Source organism: Passer montanus, unplaced genomic scaffold (genome assembly GCF_014805655.1).
Source record: "Passer montanus isolate IOZ18808 unplaced genomic scaffold, ASM1480565v1 scaffold9, whole genome shotgun sequence".
In the NCBI taxonomy this organism is placed as follows: domain Eukaryota; kingdom Metazoa; phylum Chordata; class Aves; order Passeriformes; family Passeridae; genus Passer; species Passer montanus.
Genome location: NW_024374367.1, coordinates 2,339,458 through 2,360,671, shown reverse-complemented (window position 1 = coordinate 2,360,671; position 21,214 = coordinate 2,339,458). Strand labels below are relative to the sequence as shown.

At 50.8% G+C, this 21,214-nt stretch overlaps 2 protein-coding genes across 2 annotated transcripts; one reads left to right on the top strand and one right to left on the bottom strand.

Annotated features, from left to right (window-relative positions):
- The first annotated feature begins 1,844 nt into the window (after window positions 1-1,844).
- On the top strand, window positions 1,845-4,549 carry RPL29 (ribosomal protein L29). Its single transcript, XM_039695424.1, has 4 exons — window positions 1,845-1,951; window positions 2,144-2,188; window positions 3,356-3,420; window positions 4,341-4,549. The coding sequence occupies exons 2-4, from the start codon at window positions 2,152-2,154 to the stop codon at window positions 4,464-4,466; spliced, it is 228 nt and encodes a 75-aa protein (XP_039551358.1). The 5' UTR covers window positions 1,845-1,951; window positions 2,144-2,151; the 3' UTR covers window positions 4,467-4,549.
- A 5,614-nt stretch (window positions 4,550-10,163) lies between these two features.
- TNNC1 (troponin C1, slow skeletal and cardiac type) lies at window positions 10,164-16,419 on the bottom strand. Its single transcript, XM_039734372.1, has 6 exons — window positions 16,289-16,419; window positions 12,824-12,854; window positions 12,413-12,559; window positions 11,126-11,240; window positions 10,882-11,018; window positions 10,164-10,340 (listed from the first exon to the last, which is right to left on the bottom strand). The coding sequence occupies exons 1-6, from the start codon at window positions 16,310-16,312 to the stop codon at window positions 10,309-10,311; spliced, it is 486 nt and encodes a 161-aa protein (XP_039590306.1). The 5' UTR covers window positions 16,313-16,419; the 3' UTR covers window positions 10,164-10,308.
- Between the last annotated feature and the right edge of the window lie 4,795 nt (window positions 16,420-21,214).

Sequence of the window (21,214 nt, the reverse complement as noted above, 5' to 3'; positions counted from 1 at the left end):
ATCTGAGTGGCCCCAGCAGCAGCTGGGAAAGACTCCCAGGGAGATCCAACAGCAATAATTGCAGTGACACCCTGAAAAAACTTGGAAAAGGTGGATGGAACCGTAAAGTAAACCCTCCTGTTTCTTCCCATGGAGGAAGGCTCAGAAATTAGTTAAAAAGATCAAGAGTTTTCATGATCTAATTGGCCAAGCTCAGGGGGCTGGCAGCCTTTCTGCCATTTGAAATGCAATGGAGCAAACACACCTCTGGGATTCAGTTCTGTTTTCCACTGAGCTTGGCTCTCTGTCTTATCAGGAAAGTCAGGAAAGGTTCCTCTCTACTGTTGGCTGCAATTAGCTGGCCACAGTGATGTACAAATATTATAAGACTGGAGCTCACTACAGTGGAAGGAATTTTAAAAAGCAACAATTTTTAAAAAAAACCTATTTTAAAAAATCAGATGTTTGCATATCAAGGAGGATTTTGAGCAGACCTTCATATTCCAGCTGCAAAATGCCAGCAAAAGAATATTGCTATTTTCATCTATTTTTACAAAACAACTGCCCAGAATGGGGGTGGGGCTGGGAAATTAAGCCAAATACATTTTGCATCTTAGGTCTTGCTCAGAATAAGAGAAATACTGAAATTAAATTGCATTAGCTTTCTTTTTCTTGCGTACTTTCATTTCACTCTCATCAGTGTTACCCACCTACCAAGGACAACCTATTTTCCCCTCTTTTTATAATAGGAAGAGCTTGTTTATAGCTATCTGAACTTGAGGCAGAGTAGCAACTGCTCTGCAAACAATCAGCCACTGAAACAATGTCCTGTTCACTCTCTGCACTGGCCATGGGGTGTTTGGTCTCTGGGCAGTTTTTTTCAGTCTGGGTTACTGTAAGCAATTCACTTGTGCCTCTCACTGCAAAATAAAGGCAGTGCCATCAAAAGGTGGCAGTCTGTTCCCACACCACGCAAGAGCCTTTTCTGCTCATTTTTCAGAGGTTCCATGTGAAATCACAGCAGCCTTGGCCAGAAATGCTGCACTTGGCCAAGAGATACAACCCCAGGGCAAGCTTAGCCTTCGGTTCCCCTCATTCCTGTGCCCCAATCCATGAGCACAAATCTTTCCTTGGACACCTCCAGGGACGGTGGCTCCACCACCACGCTGGGCAAACCATTGCAATGTCTACCCTTTCCATGAGGAAATTTCCCATCACAGTCATCATTTCAGTCCTGCACACACTGAAATACCAAACTTCAGTCCTTGTCTTCCGCAGGAGTGAAACTTTAACCTCGCAGCACGGCCAGAACGCGGCACAGAGCTGCACTGTGCCACGTCTTTGCTGGCCATGGAGGTTTTGGGGTCACAGAGGTGGCACAGCTTTGTGTCTGAGAGCGAACAGAGCTGCTCGGGCCGCTGCTGCTTCACACGAATAAAGGGAACGCCATTGAGTGAGCCCACCCTGGGGAGCACTGTCCATGTGTGACTGTCACCCGAGCGCGGTGAACGCGCACACAAACCGAGCCCAGACTCCGAGGGGGCCTCAGGCTCCGCGGGGATCGGGCAGGGCGGGCCCAGGGCGGCCTCGGCTCCCGGCTCGCTCGCCCCGGCCCGCGGAGGCCATGGCGGGGGGCATGTTAGTGCGGGGACCGCCTTGCTGGGAACCGCGTTGCTGGGGGAACCGCGCCGCTGAGGGACCGGGTCCGCCACGCCGCCGGGTGCTGCGGTCCCGCCGCGGCGGGGCCTTCCCGCGGCGGGAGCGGCCTCACGTCCCTCATGGAGCGGGAGCGGGAGCGGCGGCCGCGGGAGCCGGGGCGGTGCGGGCAAAGAGCAGCGGTGCGGGAAGAGAACGGGGAAACTGCCGGGCGGAACTGCAGGACACGGGGTTCCGGCCCGGCCTTGATTCCCGGCAGCCCCCGCGGTGCTCCTTCTCTTCCGGTCCGGCGGCGGCGGCGGCGAGCGTGGCTCCGGTGAGGGCGGCCCCGGCACCATCCGGCACCATCCGCGGCCATCCGCCACCATCCGCGGGCCGGGCCGGGCGGAGGGGCCGGGCCGGGCTGGGGAGCGGGGTCATGGCCGGCGCTCGGGGCCGGGCGGGCTCTGCGGGAGCCCGGCGCCCCTCGGCAGCCGGCCCGGCTGAGCCGTGTGTGTTTCTCCCGCAGGTGCGACCATGGCCAAGTCCAAGAACCACACCACGCACAACCAGTGTGAGCGGGGCGGGGATCCCGGCGGGGCTGCGGTGCTGGCAGCGCGGCCTGCCCGGGGGTTGGGGCGAGATGAGGCGGTGCTGCGCGGAGATCAGAGCGGGTTGGAAGGAGAGGGATGAGAGCCGGGGCTGGTTCGGGCTCAACGCAGAATTAGTACATAAGTAATAAAATAGGAGCTTTTACCTTGGAAACCTGGGGGTCAGCCTCTTATCAGCAGTGGGATGAGAGGATGCAGACTCAAGGTGTGCCATGGGAGGTTTGGGTTGGGCAGTAGGAAGAATTTTTTCACAGGGAGGGTGCTTGGACGTTGGAATGGGCTGTCGGGAGAGGTGTGGTGTCACCGTACCCGGAGGTGTTCAGGGCAGGGCTGAACGTGGCACTCGGTGCCCTGGTCTGGTTGGCCGGGTGGACTCCAAGGTCTTGGAGTGATTCCGTGGTGGTCAGCACCAGCTGAGCAGGCAGAGGCACCTTTCACAAGAGCAGGCAGTGACAGACACAGGGGAATGGCTTCACACTGACAGAGCAGGCTTAGGTTGGATATTAGGAAGAAATGATTCCCTGTGAGGATGGCACAGGTTGCCCAGAGAAGCTGTGGCTGCTCCATCCCTGGAAGTGTCCGAGGACAGGGCTTGGAGCAGCCTGCTCTGGTGAGAGATGTCCTTCCTCTTGGCAGGGGGTGGAACAGGTTGCTCTTTAAAGTTGTTTCCAGCCCAAACCATCCTGTCATTCTGTGTTGTTCCTGAAAAGCTTCCTCCCTGGGATCCTGTGCAATCCAGAGGTGGCCACAGTGGTGAAATAGTTCATGTTTGGGGTCTTTCACCAGGGCTGTGATTAGCAGGGGTCACGAGTAGGTTCTGCTTGGTCCTGCACAGTGAGTGAGGTGCCCTGTGACCCTTCCATTTATTGGTGAGTGAGGCCTCTTGCTCTGCTGCTGTCAGGGTGCCATTAGTTCATGAGCTCCCCGAAATCTTTGGGTTGGAAGCCTGTGCAAAGGGATGAGCACAGAGATGTGTTTTTAATTGAAGTCTAGTTTGGATAGGAAGGGTCTGAAAATTGTCTGTTCCACATCATTTTGATAGTCAGGTGCACTTAAAAAAAAGAAACTAATGCAGCTGCTAAATAGTGGCAGAAACTGGAATTTCAGTAATTGTCTTGTTTTCCACATAGCCCGTAAGTGGCACAGAAATGGCATCAAGAAGCCCAAAACCCATAGATATGAATCTCTCAAAGGGGTGAGTATTTCTGCTGGTATTCCAGGTTGATGAGCCCTGAGGCTTAACTGTGGGAAAAAACCTAGAATTTGTGCTTTTTGGCTGACACATTTTTTGCAGACAGAGGCCTGTGTTGCAGGGGCTCAGGAGCACTGTGGGGTTCAATTCTTTTACTTTCCTGACATGCTGGGATGTTTCTAACCCACATAAAAGCTGCCCTTGCATGTCTGTGAAACTTTTAGTCAGTGGCCAGTTTTGTCCTTGTCCTGTTCTGGTGGCTGTCACTGGGTGCTGTTCCAGTAAAACAAACACTTGCCAGTTAAATGGTTCCTTTCCCTTTTGAGTCCTGCTGGGTCTCCTCCTCTCCTCACCTCTGCTCTCTCCTTCAGTAATGTTTTACTGTCTGTACTAATCCAGATAATGTCACTTACAGGAAATTAAAAAAAATAAGAGGAATTAGCATTTCTGGGCAAAACATGAAAGTGACAGTATATTGCTTTTTCTGAGATTATCCAAGTGGTTCAACAGGATCTTTTTCCACACTTGAAAGTGAAAACAGTAAATTTTGTGTTATGGGAAGGTTGTGATTTTATTTCCTTTGTAGATGTCACAATCTACAAAGCTTTTTGGAAGTGATGTAAAAATTTGTCTTCTTCAAAGCTCAGGGTTCAGTCCTGCCTCTCCTGCAGCTTTGCCCATCCTGTTATTTCATTATGGTTATTGTTGGGGTTTGGGATTTTTTTGTTTGTTTATGGTGGTTAAGGAAAACAGCTGTTAAAGCCTGGTTGCAGATGACTAAAATACTCTTGTTGAAAAATCAGAAAAGAAGTCTGATCTAGTCACAGCCTGCATTTGGGAATAATTGGAACAATATGGAGCTGTAAATGTTTTTGTAGATGTCTTCTTCTGCAACATGGCTTATTTTTCCTTTCTTTTTATAGGTTGATCCCAAGTTTCTGAGGAACATGAGGTTTGCAAAGAAACACAACAAGAAGGGGCTGAAGAAGATGCAGGCCAACAATGCCAAGCAGGCAGCTCAGCAGGCTGCTCAGCAGAAAAAGGACTGATGTGCTTTAACAAGAGGACCCAGTTTTCTTACTGGCATGTGTGTTACAGCATTTTTTTAAAATAAAATTGTATGTAACAAAGCCTTCAGCTCCTGAATTTGAGGAGGGCCCTCCAGAGGCCTTGTTTGAGTTGTATTTCACCTGCCAGCTGTGCATCAAGCCTGTGAGTAGTGATCCAGGGGAGTCTGACTGGCTTGCAGTTCCCTGGATCCTCCTTGTGCTTTTGAAAACTGGGGTGACATTTTCTTTCTCAGGTACCATGACTTCAGTGATAATTCCTGGTGCTGGTACAGCAAGGTGACATTTCCAAGGGCTGTGACATGTCTGCTGCTTTGCTGTGTGGTTCCCTGCAGCTGTGGGAATCCAGGGAAATAGGAGGGGAAGCAGTGCTGGCTGTGGTGCTGGAGTTGGTGTGTGTTGTGTCCTGAAATGCCTGTAGATACTGAAGCATTAGTGAAGCTACCCGTGGGAATATGTAATGGGTTTAGGAACATACAAAATGCACATTTTTAATAGTGACTGATTTCAGGGAGTGCATTTCAATCCAATAACAAAAGCACTGCCTGATAAAACATGCTGGCTTGGGGAGATGAGAGGAATAAAATGAGGGGAGGAGCTGAGCCTGGGCTTTGCTCCTGCTTTGTACATCAGGAGAAGGCTTCACTCTCCAGGGCTCCCCAAAGGTGACTCAGGCCCTGCTTTCCCCTCCTGGCGTGAGGCAGTGTTGGGAGTGCAGCCGCCTGCTCTGGAACTGCAGTTCCGGCGCTTGTCCACCCGGTGGGGTAAATCAGCAGGGCTGGAAGTGTGCACAGACCTGGCGGCAGTAGAGCAGAAAAACACTTGTGGGATGAAAAACAATTTTAATGGAACATCCAATTCATGTAGTTTGTTTTTTGAATAGTTTAGCCAATTCCCAAAATTATCTGTGTTAGTTTGAACTCTTTCCAGCTTAAATTCAAAAATCTTTTCCCAGTTCCCACTTTTTAATTGGTTTTGACTGATTAGGAAAACCCACCCACCCCTAAACATGGCAATATAAAGAGGTGTACCAATTTGAAACTCGCAAGTCAAGGGGGTTGTAAAGTCAGGGATGTGTGTAGCCCTCAGCTGTCTCATTCCTGCTGTGTGCATCTTCCGGGCTTTTGTGGAGGCTGGTGTTGTCAGCCTGTTACAAACAAGTGTTGGAGGAACTTAAAGGATCACCAGCAAAGGTATCAGTAAAAACCAGATTTAATACTAAGCAACAGCATGACAGCTCATTGGGAAGGTTCACGGCTTGCTAGATGATTAAGGCACACAGTGTGGAGTTGTTGCTGGTATTGATGGGGATGGGAGTGGCTGGTCCAGGGAGGGTCAGTGTGGTCAGTCTGGTGTAGATATGTGTTAAAAGAGTGAAAGGAAAAAACCTCTGAGTAGAGCACTTGGTGTTTGTCAGTCTACACCTTTACCTGTGTGTCTGCAGATTTTCTGCCCAGTGTAAGTTCTGCATTTTAAATCTCTAGCACTAAAACTTTTCCATAAGATAAAGGTAAGAAGGGAGATTTCGCCTCAGCCCCTTTGATGTCTTCCCCAGGGTGCTTGTGTTGTGAGAGTAGCTCACCCACAAGATGCATTCTGAGGGAAGAGAGCAGCAAGGCTCAGGCTGAGAAGAGGATGTTGGAATGTTAACAAGAAGCAGAGGGCAAGATTTGGGCTTCCTGTGGCTGCAGGCAGCTCCCCCAGGCCTGCCTTCAGAAGCAGCCTTTTCATCTCGCTGCCCTTCATGCTGCCCTTCAGTGGGACAGCTTCCCAAATAAGGGCTTGCTGACTTTCTGACCAAAATAGCGGCTGCGTGACAAAATGCAGCCCAGAGGAACGTAACCTTAATCCAGGCATCATTGTGTAGCAAGAGACAGGAATTTTGTGAGCTTCCACAGGTGTCAGGTTTGTTGTGTGCTCCCTGCACACATGGTGGTTCTGCAGGGCGCTGCCTGCAGTGACATCAGTGACCACCTAGTGCATTTGCTAACCCTGTGACACCTGTGTTCACAGCTTGCCTCTTTGTACAGCTGTCCCAGCCCTGAAGGGGAAGCTGTGGAGGGGAGTTTGTGCTGACTCTGCCTCCGGGTGGGTCTCCATCCTCTTTCTCTGGCCTTGTGAAATCACGTGAGTTCTGTTGGTGAAGTGAGGTTGGAGATCCTTTTTGGGGGCATTACATATACAGAGCCCAGGAGGGGGGGACCAGCAGCTGTGGCCCACTTGAAACTATTCCTATTACACAGAGCTCTCTCATCTTTGATATTTCAAAACTGCAAAACTCTCATGATGAAATGTTTGGTATCCTGCAGGAAGACAATGAGCTCCAAAGCATCTCAGTGCTTAACAACTGCTGTACATCAGCTTATACATGTCATTCTTGCTGCTGCTGTACGTCATAGTTGCTGCAGATTATTTCTCCCCTTTGCAATTAAGAGGACTCAATATCAAGTTCCAATCTGGCTCCTTTCTCTGCTTTGACTTAAAAAAGAAAAAAGGCAAAGGGCGTGTAACCAAATACCAAATCATCTCATTTGGCAAAGGTGAGCCATTGCTCTGAAAGCCAAGAGCACAGAACAGGGTGGGGGGGTTGAATCAAAGCCCTGCAAAATGCTCTGGTGGCCAAGGTGTTCACAGGGACATGGATGTTCACAGTGATGATAAAAAGGGCTGGACACGTGTTGCTGTGTCCCCCTTTACTGCCTTTCAATAGTGTGGTCAAAAAGAGGCTGCAACAGAACATGAGTTCTTCTTTGCCCAGTTTCGAGGCTGCTGCAGGTGTTTGTACTCCACAGGGGCTTTGGCTTGGTGAAGTGTTTATCTGATGTACCTTAGCTCACGTTACACTGCCCCTGCCCTGCTGGCAGATTTAGGCAGAGGTTTTATTAGGGCAGTGAGTACAAAATTTCATCTGAAATTCCTGCAGTCACTTGGTTCACACAGCAATGTTTTATTGAGGGCTGAGGAGAGGCCTCAAATATGCTGATAAAGCTGCAAACCAGGGCCGGAGTCTAAATCTACGGCAAAGGCAAGCAGATAAATGGCCTGAGAGCTGTGGCAGTGTCTGGTGGCATGGGCTGCTGTCACCTGCCTGCACAACCCCTGTCTCTGCTGGGGAGGTAAGAGCACACAGATCTAGGGACTGGTTTATGGTCTGGTAAATTACTTTTTTGCCTCATTAAAAAGAAAAAAAAAAAAGTTAATTGCTTTTTCTTCCCCAGACAATGTGCACTTGTGTCACATTCCTTAAGTGCTTATGGACACCAGAGGTTCACAACGTGCACTAAAAACTGCAAATTGATTTGGAGCTGTGCAGATCCATGGATTCCTCAGGGTGGTTTTCATTCACTGTTAGCACATCCCCTGTGTGGGGGCTCAGCCAGGCTGCCCCTCCAGGGGGGACTGTTTTTTCAGCCTGCTCACCCACTCACTGGCCTGTCATGTCGTGTTACATTCCTTGTGCAGTTGTTCCTGTGTTTTAGCCAGCAGTGAAATCCACCCACAGCTCCTCACCCTGCAGCATTTGCTGTCTGTCTGGGAGGACAGGCAGTGTGTTAAGGCAGGCCAGCCTGGCAGCACATTTCCCGGCTTCCCAAGCTCTTGTTCTAAGGATGGGGAAAGCCTAAATAGTCCCAGTATATCTGCTTTTCTAGTGGCAAGTTTTGGCTGCTGCAAGACCTTTGTCTTCTCTCTCCAGCCACCACTTTCCCTGCTTTACTCTTGGAGAAGGGTGGGCAGCAGGTGAGGCTGTGGCTTTCTGCTGCCAGTGCCATTGAGCCAAGGGGGAAGAGCCAAGACACAGGGCCAGGGGCTCTTCCCAGCCATCCTTTTCCCTGGGTCACAGCACAGTCCAGGCCACCAGGCTGACTGAAGGGAAGGGGTTAACCTTATTTTCTCTCTTGTTCACCCTCCAGGGAGCCAAAACCTATCAGTAAGCAGTAGAGAATATCTTGGAGAAGTCCTTTTTGGATGCTGGGATTGGCCAAGACAGAGGAGAATAATGATAAGGGGGCTGTCAGTGATGCCTGATGTGCTGTGAGTGCAGGTGTGGGGTGGCCATGGGTGTGGGGACAGCTGGCATCACCTCAGCTCCTGGATGAACCCCAGCTATTTGCAGCTCTGGAGGTTCCCGGGCCTGGGATAAAGCACGAGGACATGCTGTGTTCTCACAGGTGGGAAACAACTGCTCCTGCTACACTTCGGAGGTGGAAAATGTTTCTTTTTCATCTGTAGGCTAGAGATTAGTTGGAAACAGAATCTGTTAACCCCTGGGAGCATTTCCTGTCACAGGTTCTTAGACCCATATTTCCATTGCCTTCTGGTGTAGCTGCAGTCTGCTGAATCTGCAGTAGCTGTGGCATCAAGGGCTTGGAGCCCTTGGGGAGACCCCTTTGAGTGGGTCAAACAGATGTTTGCATTAGAGCTGTGTCCAAAATACCCTAGTTTTCTAGCTGGCAGGTTCATTTTCTTAGTTTTTCTGTTGTTATAAGCCTTGGTTGATCAAAATATTTAATGCTGCTTGTCTTGAGGAAAGACACAATCATGTCCTTGCAAACTATCAACCACCTCTCTCATCCCTGCTTTCCCTGAAATGCAATATTTCATCATTGCTATAAAAGAGATTGTGTCACAGCTGCTTTAGGGTGTTATTTCCACAGAAGCGGGGAAAAATAATCTGTTTTGTGGAGGAAATGCAGAAGGACAACCTGCAGAGCTGGGACACTGGCCCAGCAGCGTGGCCCTGCAGGGCTGAGGGCAGCATGGCCGGGGCTTGCACCAGCTCAGCCCCGTGCTTGCCCTGCCAATGTTTGTTTTGCTTGGGTAAACGATTGACTTTAGCAACACGACTGCAATGTGTGAGTTGTGCTGGGGCTGCCATTCGATGGGAGGAGGCAGCTATGTGCAGGGAGAGCTGCTAATGCCACAGGAATGCTGCGCTTCCTTGGGACGGAGGAGACGGCGCTGGGGACAGCGCGGCTCCTTGGCCCTGCTGTCACCCTGTGCTGGGAGCTGAGACCCACGGTGGGGTGGTGCATTTCCCAGTGACCCAAATCGATGTGATTTGCCAGGGAAAATTGGGTGTCTCATTTGTTTGTAGTGAGGAACCCACCCAGGGCTGCAAGAGGACTATGAGGGGCCAGCACCTGCCTCCCACCAGGCTGAGAGGGACAGGAAGGAGCATCCAGTCCAGCTCAGGAATGGCTTTTATTCATGTTTCCAAAGCAAATTGAGGTCTTCTTTGGGCATTACAGGGTGCCAACCAGGCTGGCAGGGAGGAGGAGGAGGGGGTGTACCCTCAGGATAGCCAGGGTGAGAGTAGGGAGGGGAGGGACTGTCCCTGGCACATGGATTTCAGTGATGGCTGAAGGGGGATTTAATTCAATATTTCATTGCTAAAATGCTGCCAATGCTCCAGTTAAACCAGCAGGCACCAGTGCCAGCTCCCAAGCCTGCTCTCAATGGTGGGGTGAGGAGTTGGAACATGGCAGCTCCCCACTGAGCCCCCATGGCCCTGTTGGATGGACTTTGCATTGGGCTGGCAGCAGAATACCTCTTGGAGGCTTGAAGCTCCAGCTGTGATGTCACCTTGTCAGAAGTAGCCCCCAGCAGTGGTTTCATTAATCATGAGTACACAACGGGTGTGAAGCTGTCACTGAACGTCCAAGGAATGACCAGCTGAGGCACTGGGTATTAACAGGTTTTATTTCCCCCTGGCCACCCTTCTCAGCACTCAGTCTTCATGCTGGTAGCCAGGAGACTTAGTCAAGGAGATGAGAAGCAGAGCTGGAGGGTTTAGGAGATTCAAGCTGTCCATCTGGCCTCAGATTTATTCAACCCCCTTCATAAACTCCAGGAACTCTGCCAAGGGGAAGACATTGGAGACAAGAGGTGTGAGGTGAGACTGAAGTGCCCTCACAGCTGCCAAGTGTGCTCTTGGCAGCTTTTCCCAGCCCTGTCTCCTTTTCCACCCCCACGATGTGCGAGAGGCCAAGGGGGGGATGGCTACTGCTGCTCTGAGTGTAGCGAGGACTCCTTGTGACTCCTGCTGGAAATGTCACCGGAGCCCAGCGTCACCCTCAGCTGCCACCACATGGCCTGGATATAATTTTGTCAGCACCACATTCAAAGACAGAGCCCCTAAGAAATGGTGCTGGTGTTAAGGGGGCACGAGGGGACTGGTGAAAAATGGCAGTGCTTCAGTGCAGCAAGGGGAGAGGTAAGGCAGCCCCAGGTCCTTGTCCCATTTCACAGGAGTAAGAACCCCCCATCCCTGTGCACACATGCTCCTGTCAGATGTACTGCCCAGCACTGCCTGCATGAACTCATCCAAGAAAGCTCAGCCAAGACCAAGGGGCATGACCAAGGGCTTGTGACCAAACCATGGGCAAGGAAGTCCTACCATCATAGTCAATCCTGCCATCGTTGTTTTTATCCCCATCTTTCATCAGTTCCTCTATGTCATCCTCAGTGATGGTCTCTCCTGTTGCCTGCAGCATGATCTTCAGCTCCTCGAGGTCGATGTAGCCATCAGCATTTCTGTGCCAGGACAGAAGAGCTCAGGACCAGGCAGAGCTGCTGGGGAGGGGGGCTGGGCTGGCTGCACCCCTCCCACCACCCCACCTGGCTGTGCTCATGGCTCTTACTTATCAAACATCCTGAAGAGGTCTGAGAGCTCCTCCTCGGTTTTTCCTTTGCTGTCATCCTTCATACACCGGACCATCATAACCAGGAACTCATCGAAGTCCACAGTGCCACTGCCTGAGGGAAGAATGGACATTCTGGGGCCAGCTGGCCAGCACAGGGACCCTGACTGAGCTCCACGCTTCTCCATGAGCAGCTCCACCAGACCGGCCCACCCCCAGCTTCCCCTCACAGCCACATGAATTCAGAACCCCAAAACCTTAAGTGGTGGTGTTAAACCCATTATTGTTAAAGTTAAAAACCAAGACTGCCATCAGACAGTGTCTCTACAAGTCAAACTGGAATAATACACAAGGTCTGATGCCTCAGTCTCTTCTCATACTGGGCTTGAGGAATGCAGGAAAGGGGAGCCCAGCTGGAGCCATCAGCTGGAGCTACAGGGTTGGACGGGCAATGCCAATGAGGAATCACCCTTCCCTTCAGCAACCAAGGGCCAAAACTCAGGAGAGCAGCCCTGCAGCAAGAGCCAACTCTCAGGATGCTGGGGAAACTGACTGAGGCCCTTCTCTGACCTTGTAAGTGAATTTTTACCTTTCACAGTGATTTTGCCTTGGCAAAAGTCCTTCTGGAAGCACCAAAGGATGGAAATTCCTGCTATGGAGATACCTGTCCATCTCATTTAGGTATTAATATTGAAAGCTCCAGAAGGCAGATGTTCATGCAGTGTGCTTTTGCACCTGCACTATAGCAGTGTTGTTTTCAATTACTCAGATGCTTTCCTTTTTTGCCTGATTTTTAACTGTTTCTTTATTTTCTAGTTACTTTGTGTGGTATTTCTGCCCAAATATCCCCTGTGGATTTTGTTATGTGGGATCATCAGCACACTGATTTAATCAGTATTGACAGTTAGTTATGTGGGGGTGTGTACACTTGAGCACTGAGAGACTTTCCTGATCAAATCCTCTAAATGGCATTTCTAAAATGGCAGTCCCTACATTCATCCTATATTCTGTTTTTTAAAGGATCTGTACAATTTCACAGTACCCCCAAAATCAGTTCAAACAGTCTGATCGCTGTAGAAATAAAGATTTCTATAGTTTCCCTTCATCTGGAAATTCCATAAAGGAACCATGCTGAGGTCTGGTGGGTGTTCAGTGTCCTTTGAATTCACAGCAGGTTGCACCCCACAGCTGTGACTGCCCCAGCACGGATCCTGCCAGCACTGCACAGATGGCCCCCACACCCCCAGATGTGTGCTGGGGAGAGCGGAAGAAACCCAAACTTCTCACCATCTTCATCCACCTCATCTATCATCTCCTGCAGCTCCTCGGGGGTGGGGTTCTGCCCCAGCATCCTCATCACCTTCCCCAGCTCCTTGGTGCTGATGCAGCCATCCTCTGCCCCCAGCACGAAGATGTCAAAGGCAGCCTTGAACTCTGGAGAGAGAGGGGAGAGGAGAGGGGAGGTGAGGGGGTCCTGCCCTGCAGCTGGAGCCTGCAGCCAGGGGGCTCATCCCAGGCACAGCCTCTCCTGACTGTGCACCCCAGCAGTGCCCAGGCATGGCCTGGTGGGACAGAAAATCCCTGGGTCATGCCCTGCCTTGGCCAAAGCATTTTGCAGAGCATTCTTGCTGAGGCAGGCAGGGCTGCTGCCTGGGAGCTCCACTTCAGGCTGTGATGTCAGGTTGAAGGTGCACCTACCATTTTTTTGCTCTTCTGTCAGCTGCTCAACCTGTAAGGAAAACACAGACGCCAAGTCATTTTAATTTTGTCAGCATCACAAACTGCTAAAAGGACATGTTGTTTGTTCAACAGCCTTTGCCAGGGTCAACCAAACCTCACAAGAGGCAACCTTGTGGACCAGGGAATGTACAGCCTTTTAATGTACAGCTTTTTAAACAGCAAGATTTTGTAGTCTAAGAGATTCTTCCTTTAAAAAAAATATTCACATCTCCTTTGAAGCAAACATAACTTCTCTAGAGTAGTGGATGCTAACACATGGCAGAAATAGCCTTTGTACAAGCAGGGAAAAGCCCACTGGGAAAAGCCCACAAAGCCCACTGGGAAAAGAATATGCCTCTGCCAACCATTTGGGGATAATTTCTTGTTGTGGCAGGTTTCCCTGCAGGAGGGCTGCCCTGCTGAAGGCTGCTCACATGTGGGCCAGTGCCAGATCAGAGCTGAGACATGCCTGAGATTCCCTGGGGAGGGAGAGGTACACAAGACTATCCCTGGTAGTTGTTTTTCAGGCCTAGATTCAGGAAACTGCTGCCCTATCCAGAGCTTAACTGGTCTGCTTCCATCTCAGCCAGTGTTATTACGAAGGTGTCTGGCTCTGAAGGGAGCTGCTATTATTCCCTTCAGTCTGTTTTGGGAATCTCTCTGAAGGAATGGCCTGTGGAGCCAACAGGCATCAGCTGGCATGGGCTGGCAGGCTGTTCCCAAACTCTGCCCTACTTCAATCCCCACAGACCATCAGTGGGAGCTTATAAGACAGCATGAATTAATGAAGATCATCAATAAGGAGAGCAAGGGGAATCAATCAGCTCTGTGCCATACCTGTTTAAGTGCCTTTCTCTCTATGGCTTCATTCCAGGTACAGCTTAGCTGAACTGGCTGCCCTCACCACCATGTCCAGCTGCCCCTTTGGAAGCATCCATGAGAACATGAACTTTTCCTTCCTGTGCTGGTCCACAGCCTCTCTAGATCCAGCCAGGCAGGACCCCATGCCAGCCCTGTCTGACCCCACTAAAGTCTCCTTGCTGCCCCCAGCACCCAGTTTTGTTTGGGGCAGGACCCCACAAACCAGGGTTGTGTCTTTGAGTGAAAGCTGATTATTTTGCCCCCAAAGGGCGGTGGTTTTGCAAAAGCCAGCTGGTTCTTCCTGCTTGCATCAAGAAGCAGAGAAAGTACTTTTCCTTAGCAGGACAGAGCCTGTGGGAGCAGGCAGAGCTTTTTATCCCACTCCCCTGCTCCAGGAGGTGAGGACTTGGCAGAAAGCTCTAAGGACGGTGGCAGGGTTTTCTCCACTGCTGGAGGAAACCCAAGCCCGGTGTTTCTGGTGCTGCTGAAGGCAGGCAGGCAGGCAGCTGCTGGCCCTCTGTAGACATTTTTTGGGCAGAGCAAGAGCAGCCACCACGACGATGGCCACAGCCAGTCCTGCTCTGTAACACGACACCCCGGCTGCAGTCGCTATTTATAAGCCTGAGTGAGAGAGGTGCTGGAGATAAAGATGAGCTCCCCGATTGTTCCCAGGCTTTGGTATTTATCCTTGCAGCCCTTTATCTGGACACTTGTCCCTGGCACTGTTCTAGGCACCGCTTAACAGAGCCTAAAAATATTCCCAAAATAGCTTTGTGTTTTTACACCCTTATCTAGGCATGAGTGGGTAAGATGAAAATTCATTGGGTTCTCTGGCTGCACGTAGGGGATTTGGCATAAATGTAATATTAATACATGCTATCAGCATGCAGGAAATGTACAACTATTCACTTTTGAAGCCTCCTTCAGTACTGAAGTGATAGATGTGGTACAAATTAAATGCATTGTTGCTATAGAGTGACATTTTTGTCACAGAAATCTATCTTGAGCTGTCCATAGTTCTCTCTGGACATGGGGGCTGTTTGCTGCCTTATTCCTCTTTTCCCTCCATACCATTGCAGGAACAGGTTTTTCTGACTGCAGTGTGGGAAGGCAAGCTCTAAGCTCACAGCACTGCAGTAGCTGTGGTAATGCCAAAAGCAAAATTGTATTTTGCTTTTATCAGCTCCTCTCTCCATCCCAGCTTCTGTTTGAAGTCAGACAGAGGAAACTGAAGTTCTTAATTTTTTTTTCCACAGGTAAATGTTTTCTTTACAGTCTAAATTGTGGTAAACAGACCCACAAAAGAGCTGTCTGTCTCAGCTGTGCCTGGCTTGGACTTGTTTTGCCTCCGTAAAGACATTGGAAGTTAATGCCCAGGACTCAAATCCTACATTTACCTAATTATTGGCCATGTGGTCCCTGTGCCTTGAGTCACAGAGAGCTTATTTAATTAAAAACCTTAATTAGAAAAGCCTGGATTTCCTTTGATTTTACAAGTTCCATTTTTCTCCATTTTGAAGGTGTTGGCTGGGGGACTCAGCCTTTCCTGAACCTTTTCACACTATCAGGATCACCACAGGGGTTCCATTTCCAAGATTCAAGGCTGACCAAAGGACAGGGGATGTGTGAGCATTGAGGTTGTTTTTCCTTCAGTTAGCTACCAAGGACTATATTCCTTCCCTCTAAAAACCTTGGCATAATATTAAGACTGGTATGATGCTTTTTTTGTGGTCTTGCTTAAAATCAGACTTGATCAGTTGTATATTTAAGGGGGGAAAAACATCAAAAAGCTCTTACTGTAAATCTCGTTATGGATGCAATAGCAATCTACACAATCCAGAATCTATTTTCATCCTTATTCTGCTAGCACATCTCTGTCTGACTATGTTACAGAATAATGCAGAGTTCTTATTACAGACCAAATAGTTTGGGTTTACACAGTGAGCGCAGTGTGCAGCTGTGGGAGTTAAAATAGCCAAAGGATGCTCCACGTTCCCCAGGGCATAGCTCACATTCTGGATTCTGCACAGCACAGAGCAGGAGCAGCAGAGCAGAAGGTTTGGAAATAACTGAGAAAAACTCAAGGGTTTTTTAAAATCCCCATGAAAAATGCTCAGCAAAGGGGCAGGGGGAACATAGCAATGGCAGAGTTGTAAAGCACCAGAAAGAAGAGGGTGAGTTTAATCCATACAAATAGTGTTTATTTTTTAGGAAATCCTCCTCTGCTTTGTCTGGAGTAAAACCAAGAGTCATCTCTTATGCCGTGCAGGTTTTATTGAGATTTATAGCTTCACCGAGGAGCCATCTCCCTGCTTTACAGTGGGGAACCAGGGGGTCATTGTGAACAATTTAACAGCAGGTTGAGTGTTTCACACTTGTAAGAGAAGTGCAAAACTTCACTCGCCACGGGAGGGAAGGGTCAGTGTCCTGGGTGAGGATGTTGACTAAAAGCTGCCGCCCTACAATTACACCTCATTTCCATTCCTCCACCGCGTTGTTGCTATCGCGGCTTTGGGCAGCCTACAACAAAACCCCTCAGCTCCATTCCAGCCCGCCCGCATCCCCAGCCCCGGGGACACTCACGGCTGCCTTGTAGATGTCATCCATGGCCGGGCTGTGCGCTGCCTGTGCCGGCGCTGCCCGCGGGCAGGGCTCATATAGGGGCTGGGGCAGCGCGGCCGGCCCGGCCCCCCAGGAATGCCCGGCTGCGTGCCTTGGGACGGACGGGGACACGGCCGGGGCCAGCCCCAGCCCGCTGGAGCTTCCCTCGTGACTTGGTGTGGGATCGCCGCTTTTCAGCGGGACCTGCCGAAATCGCTGATCCTGGCTGGACCCGTGCCACCGTGTCACCTCCGCCGTGTTCCCCCCGGGAGCTGCGTTATACCGTGCCAAAGGGGATTGGGTATTGCAGGAAAGGCGCACGTCCCGAAATATCCCTGCCCAGGGGCGAATGTCCCGCGGGGCAGTGGCAACAGGGGGTGTCAGGGCCCCTCGTCCCCTTGCTGTGTGTCCCCAGATCCACGGTGTCTGGGCAGACTGGGGGGAATGTGCGGCCCCGGTGCACGGAGAGAAGTGTGGAGACACGGGGAGCTTTGCCCCAGCCTCCTGTTTTCAGCTCGGACTGCAAAATGCGGGGATCAGCTATCAAAATGGGGGTGTCAGCTCGGTTTGATTCCAGGGGTAATTGCCCGTCCTCTGGGAAATCAGGACTCGCCTCACCCCGCCAGCGAGATGAGCTGTCCTCTCTGCAAACAGCTCAAATCCACACTCCTGGATTGACTGTGGATTTACCACGGGTTTGCCCTGCCACGGTGGAGAGCAAAACACCCCAAAGGCCTCCAAGTGATGAGCAGCTCTGTCACTGCGGTGAGAGGTGTTTCACTCCACGGCAAGGGAAGCCAAACCTCTCTTTTTAGTGATTCAGGACTCCCTCTTGTGTCCAGAGGGGCTGCAGATGGCTCTGGCACCACAGGGCAGCAAAGTCTCACCTCCAGCTGGCTCATGTCAAAATTAGTTTGCAAAACTAAAAATGCAATTAATGCAACTGTTCGTTTTCATATTTTCTACAAAGAGGAGTCATGCTGCATGGAAAAACCTGCAGTCCCTATGGAATGCCCCAGCCAAAGCAGCATTAAGCAGGGAGCCAGGTGGTGTCAGCACAAAGTGGGGATGCAGGTGAGCACAAAGCCATCCCCACATCACATCCTCCCAGGTTCTGAGTCCTGAAGGATTAACTCACTGCAGAGGCTGATAGGAACTGTGGTCCTGGGGCATCTGCTGGCCTTGATTTGCCCAGGCTTCAGCCCAGCCCTGCCTCTCCTCAGCATAGAGGTAGCAGATGGAATAAAAAGGAAAATTGTTACATTTAAGAAATTGATTTTTGAAGCAGTTAGTCTTCCTAATTTGAATGCATTTAATATTTTGGTTGCCTTTAATCACAGGAAAGTCAGAAAAAGCAGCAGAGGGAAGTAGTTATTTTGTTAAAGGGCATTGGAGCCTGTTCTTAGATGAGGGCACAGGCTGGGATGGGAGACCTGCTGTTCCCCAAGACCAAACCACCACCTAAAACCTCCTGGGCAGCCCCAGAGAGACCTTCCCAAAGAAGTGCTGCCCCGAGGCAAACCCCAGCCCCTGGCTGCTTCTCTGGCCTTGGGATCCTCTGCAGAGACAGTGGGGCGGCAGGTGCCAGCCCTGGCACTACCAGGCATTGGGAGAGGGGCTGAGGAATCACTGCTGGCCCTGTCCCTCATCCTGGAAGGTGATGGCTCTGAGTCACCCTGAAAACAGCCCTGGGATGCGTCAGGATGTATTTAGGGTCAGTGTAGCTCAGGAGGAGCAGCTCCAACATTGCCTTTAAAAGGTCTGCTGGAGGGAGCTGGGGTGAAACTCAGGCTGGGATGTGGAGGAGGGGTCTCTGTGTGCTTAGAGAGGGGAGATGTGGGCCACTGCCACCCCACGCACTGGCATGGGAAAGCTGCACATCTGATGCAGGCAGAGACTTACAAAACAGAGCCGAGCCCAGAGGAGAGGATGAAATCCCATCTGGCAGCAGGAGGGAGGTGATGTTCCTCCCGGGAAGGAGGCGCAGGCGAGTGGCACTGTGCCAACCCCTGCCTCCCTGCCGGCTGCCTGGAGACAAAGCTTCCCGCATCCCCTGCCTCTCCCGAGCTGTTTGACACAAAAGAACTGGGAACTGGGGTCTCGTGGGGAAACCCAGAGCCTCTGCCACGCTCAGCACAGGCGTGGGGTGTTCTGAGGGAGAGCCACCCTCTCCTGCTGCTTGCTGTGCCTCCCCGTGAGCCCCGTGGCACAGAGGAGTGTGGCTATCTATAGCCCGGGCAGGGCTGCCAGCACCAGGGCCCTCGGTCTGGGCACGGCCCAGGCACAGCCTGGCAGCTCCAGCTGCATCCCAACACGCTGGCCCACTTCTCAGCCCCTCCAAGCCACCAGGACAACCGGGAAGCTTTACTGAGCTTTTATCCTCCAAAGCTTCATTTCAGGTTCTCACTTGCAAGCAGCTGTAACCTGCTGCAAAACTGGCAGAGGCATCTGTGACATCAAATGTAAGGAAATAAAAGGCAGAAGCTCAACTAAGGTGTATTTTATTTGAGATTAGGGATGTTTGCAGGGCTCCATTGGCTGTGTCATGGCTCCAAACTGCAGCAAAATGCTCCAGCATTCCCATTCCCTCCTTGGGCACCTGGCCCTGAGAGAGAGCCCGACCCAGCAACAGCAAAATTCTTTCATTTACTGCTTCCTAAAGCCTACTTGGAATATTTTAGCTGAAGGAGCCCCCATTTTCCCCCTTCCCCAGGCACATTGCTCCTCTCTGTGAGCCAGGACAGGGCTGTCACAGCATGAGCCACAGCCATGAGCTGTGCCTGCAGGCAGGAACTGCTTTAGGAGGAGGAGACAGGCACTGATCAAACCCGACAGCCACGCCAGGGCTGCAAATTTTTATTTAATTAAGGAGATGGGACATTCAGAGGAAGCTTAATTAAAGTTGCTCTCCAAACCCACTTATTATCCATGAAGAGGCTGAGCTCAGTGCAGTTCCTGGTGCTGGGACAGCGTTAGAAAATCCCTGTTGGGCTGCCTGTGCTCTCTGTGTTTTGTCCTTGTACACATCATCCTTTGGCTACATCCTGACCAAGGAAAAATATTTTTCAGTGAAAAAAACCCAAAATGGGTTTTCCCATTTCTGTTTGCAGAGGTGTGTTTGCTTATCTGCCACTGCAGTCCTGGTGGCATCTGAGACAGCAGCATTGCCCCTGCAGCTCCACACATCCAGCCAGGGCATTTGCACTTCTGTTGTAATTCCTGACACCACACTGGGCTAATTGCTTCCTCTCTCAGGTAGCACAAGGAAGGGCAGACAGATGTTGCTTTCATTTTGCTGGAAGGTACTTTTTAACAAAATCTCCTTGATTTGACAGTCCAAAACATAATCCTTCTGTGTGTAATGTAGCACAGAGTATATTGCAAAGCCTTGATGGATGCTTGATGCATCCCTCTGCCAAAACATAATCTTTCTAGATAACCTCTCAATTTTAATACACTCAGATACTCCTAAAGAAACTCATTGTATCCTCTCTCCTGCAATTTTCTGTTCCTGGGGTGCACACTGAGCCTGTCAGAAAGGTTGCCACGGTATGACTTCCCCTCAGGGCAACTCAGGTTCAGCTCAGGGGAAAAGCTGAGGAGGGTTTGCTTGCCATCTTTTAGATTCTCCACTTCTGTTACAAATTCCTGGCAAGATCCTTTAGTGTGTGCAGGCTTGAAACACTTCCCCATGCTCAGTGGGACAGTGACAGTAAAGCCCAAGCTGTCAGTGAATCACCCCAAACAACACCCCAAGTTCACTCTGGGCTCGTTCCTGAACTCAGCCCAGCTCCTCAGCTCTGTTTTTGGGGTGGCACCAGGCACAGAACCACTGAGGTGGCACCTCAGCCTGGTGTGACAGTGTCCAAGGCTCCAGCAGCCCTTGGAGGCCACAGATGTGCACCACGGGCTGCCAGCAGCTGGGACAGTGTCACAGCCACAGCGCTGGGAGGGGCTCAGCCCTCGGCAGCTCCGCACTGCAGGGATTGCATCCCCTGGATTGGGCTGGGTTCCATTCGTTGGATTGTACTGGATTGCATTGCACTGCACTGTACTGAACTGGACAGCACTGGATTGCATTGCATTGGATTCTATTCCACTGGATTGCATTGGACTGAATTGGACTGGATTCCATTGGATTGGACTCTATTCCATTGGATTACATTGGATTGGATTCTATCCCATTGCATGGCATTGGACTGGATTCTATTCCATTGGACTGGATTATATTCCATTGGACTGCATTGGATTGTATTCCATTGGATTCCATTGGACTGGATTCTATTCCATCGGATTCTATTCCATTGGACTGCATTGGATTGGATCCTATTCCATTGGATTCCATTGGACTGGATTCTATTCCATTGGATTCTATTCCACTGGACTGCATTGGATTGGATTCTATCCCATTGCATGGCATTGGACTGGATTCCATTGGATTGGATTCTATTCCACTGGACTGCTTTGGATTGGATTCTATTCCATTGGATTCCATTGGATTGGATCCTATTCCACTGGATTCCATTGGAGTGGATCCTATTCCTTTGGATTGGATCCTGTTCCACTGGATTCCATGGGACTGGATCCTATTCCATTGGACTGGATCCTGTTCCACTGGATTCCATGGGACTGGATCCTATTCCATTGGATTGGATCCTATTCCATTGGATCACACCACACCGCACTGCACTGCACGACGCCCCCCAGGCACAGCTAGTACGCATGCGCGACCGGGTAGGCCAGACCCCGCCCCCGCGGGCCATAGCCACGCCCCAACTGCTCAAAGCCCCGCCCCTGTATCTTGCACCTCCCTCCTCGTTCAAGCCCCGCCCCTCTCGCCGGGCCCCGCCCCCATGCCCATAAAGGGGCTCGGGCGGAGCGCGCCGCGCCCTGAGGGGGTCGAGCCAA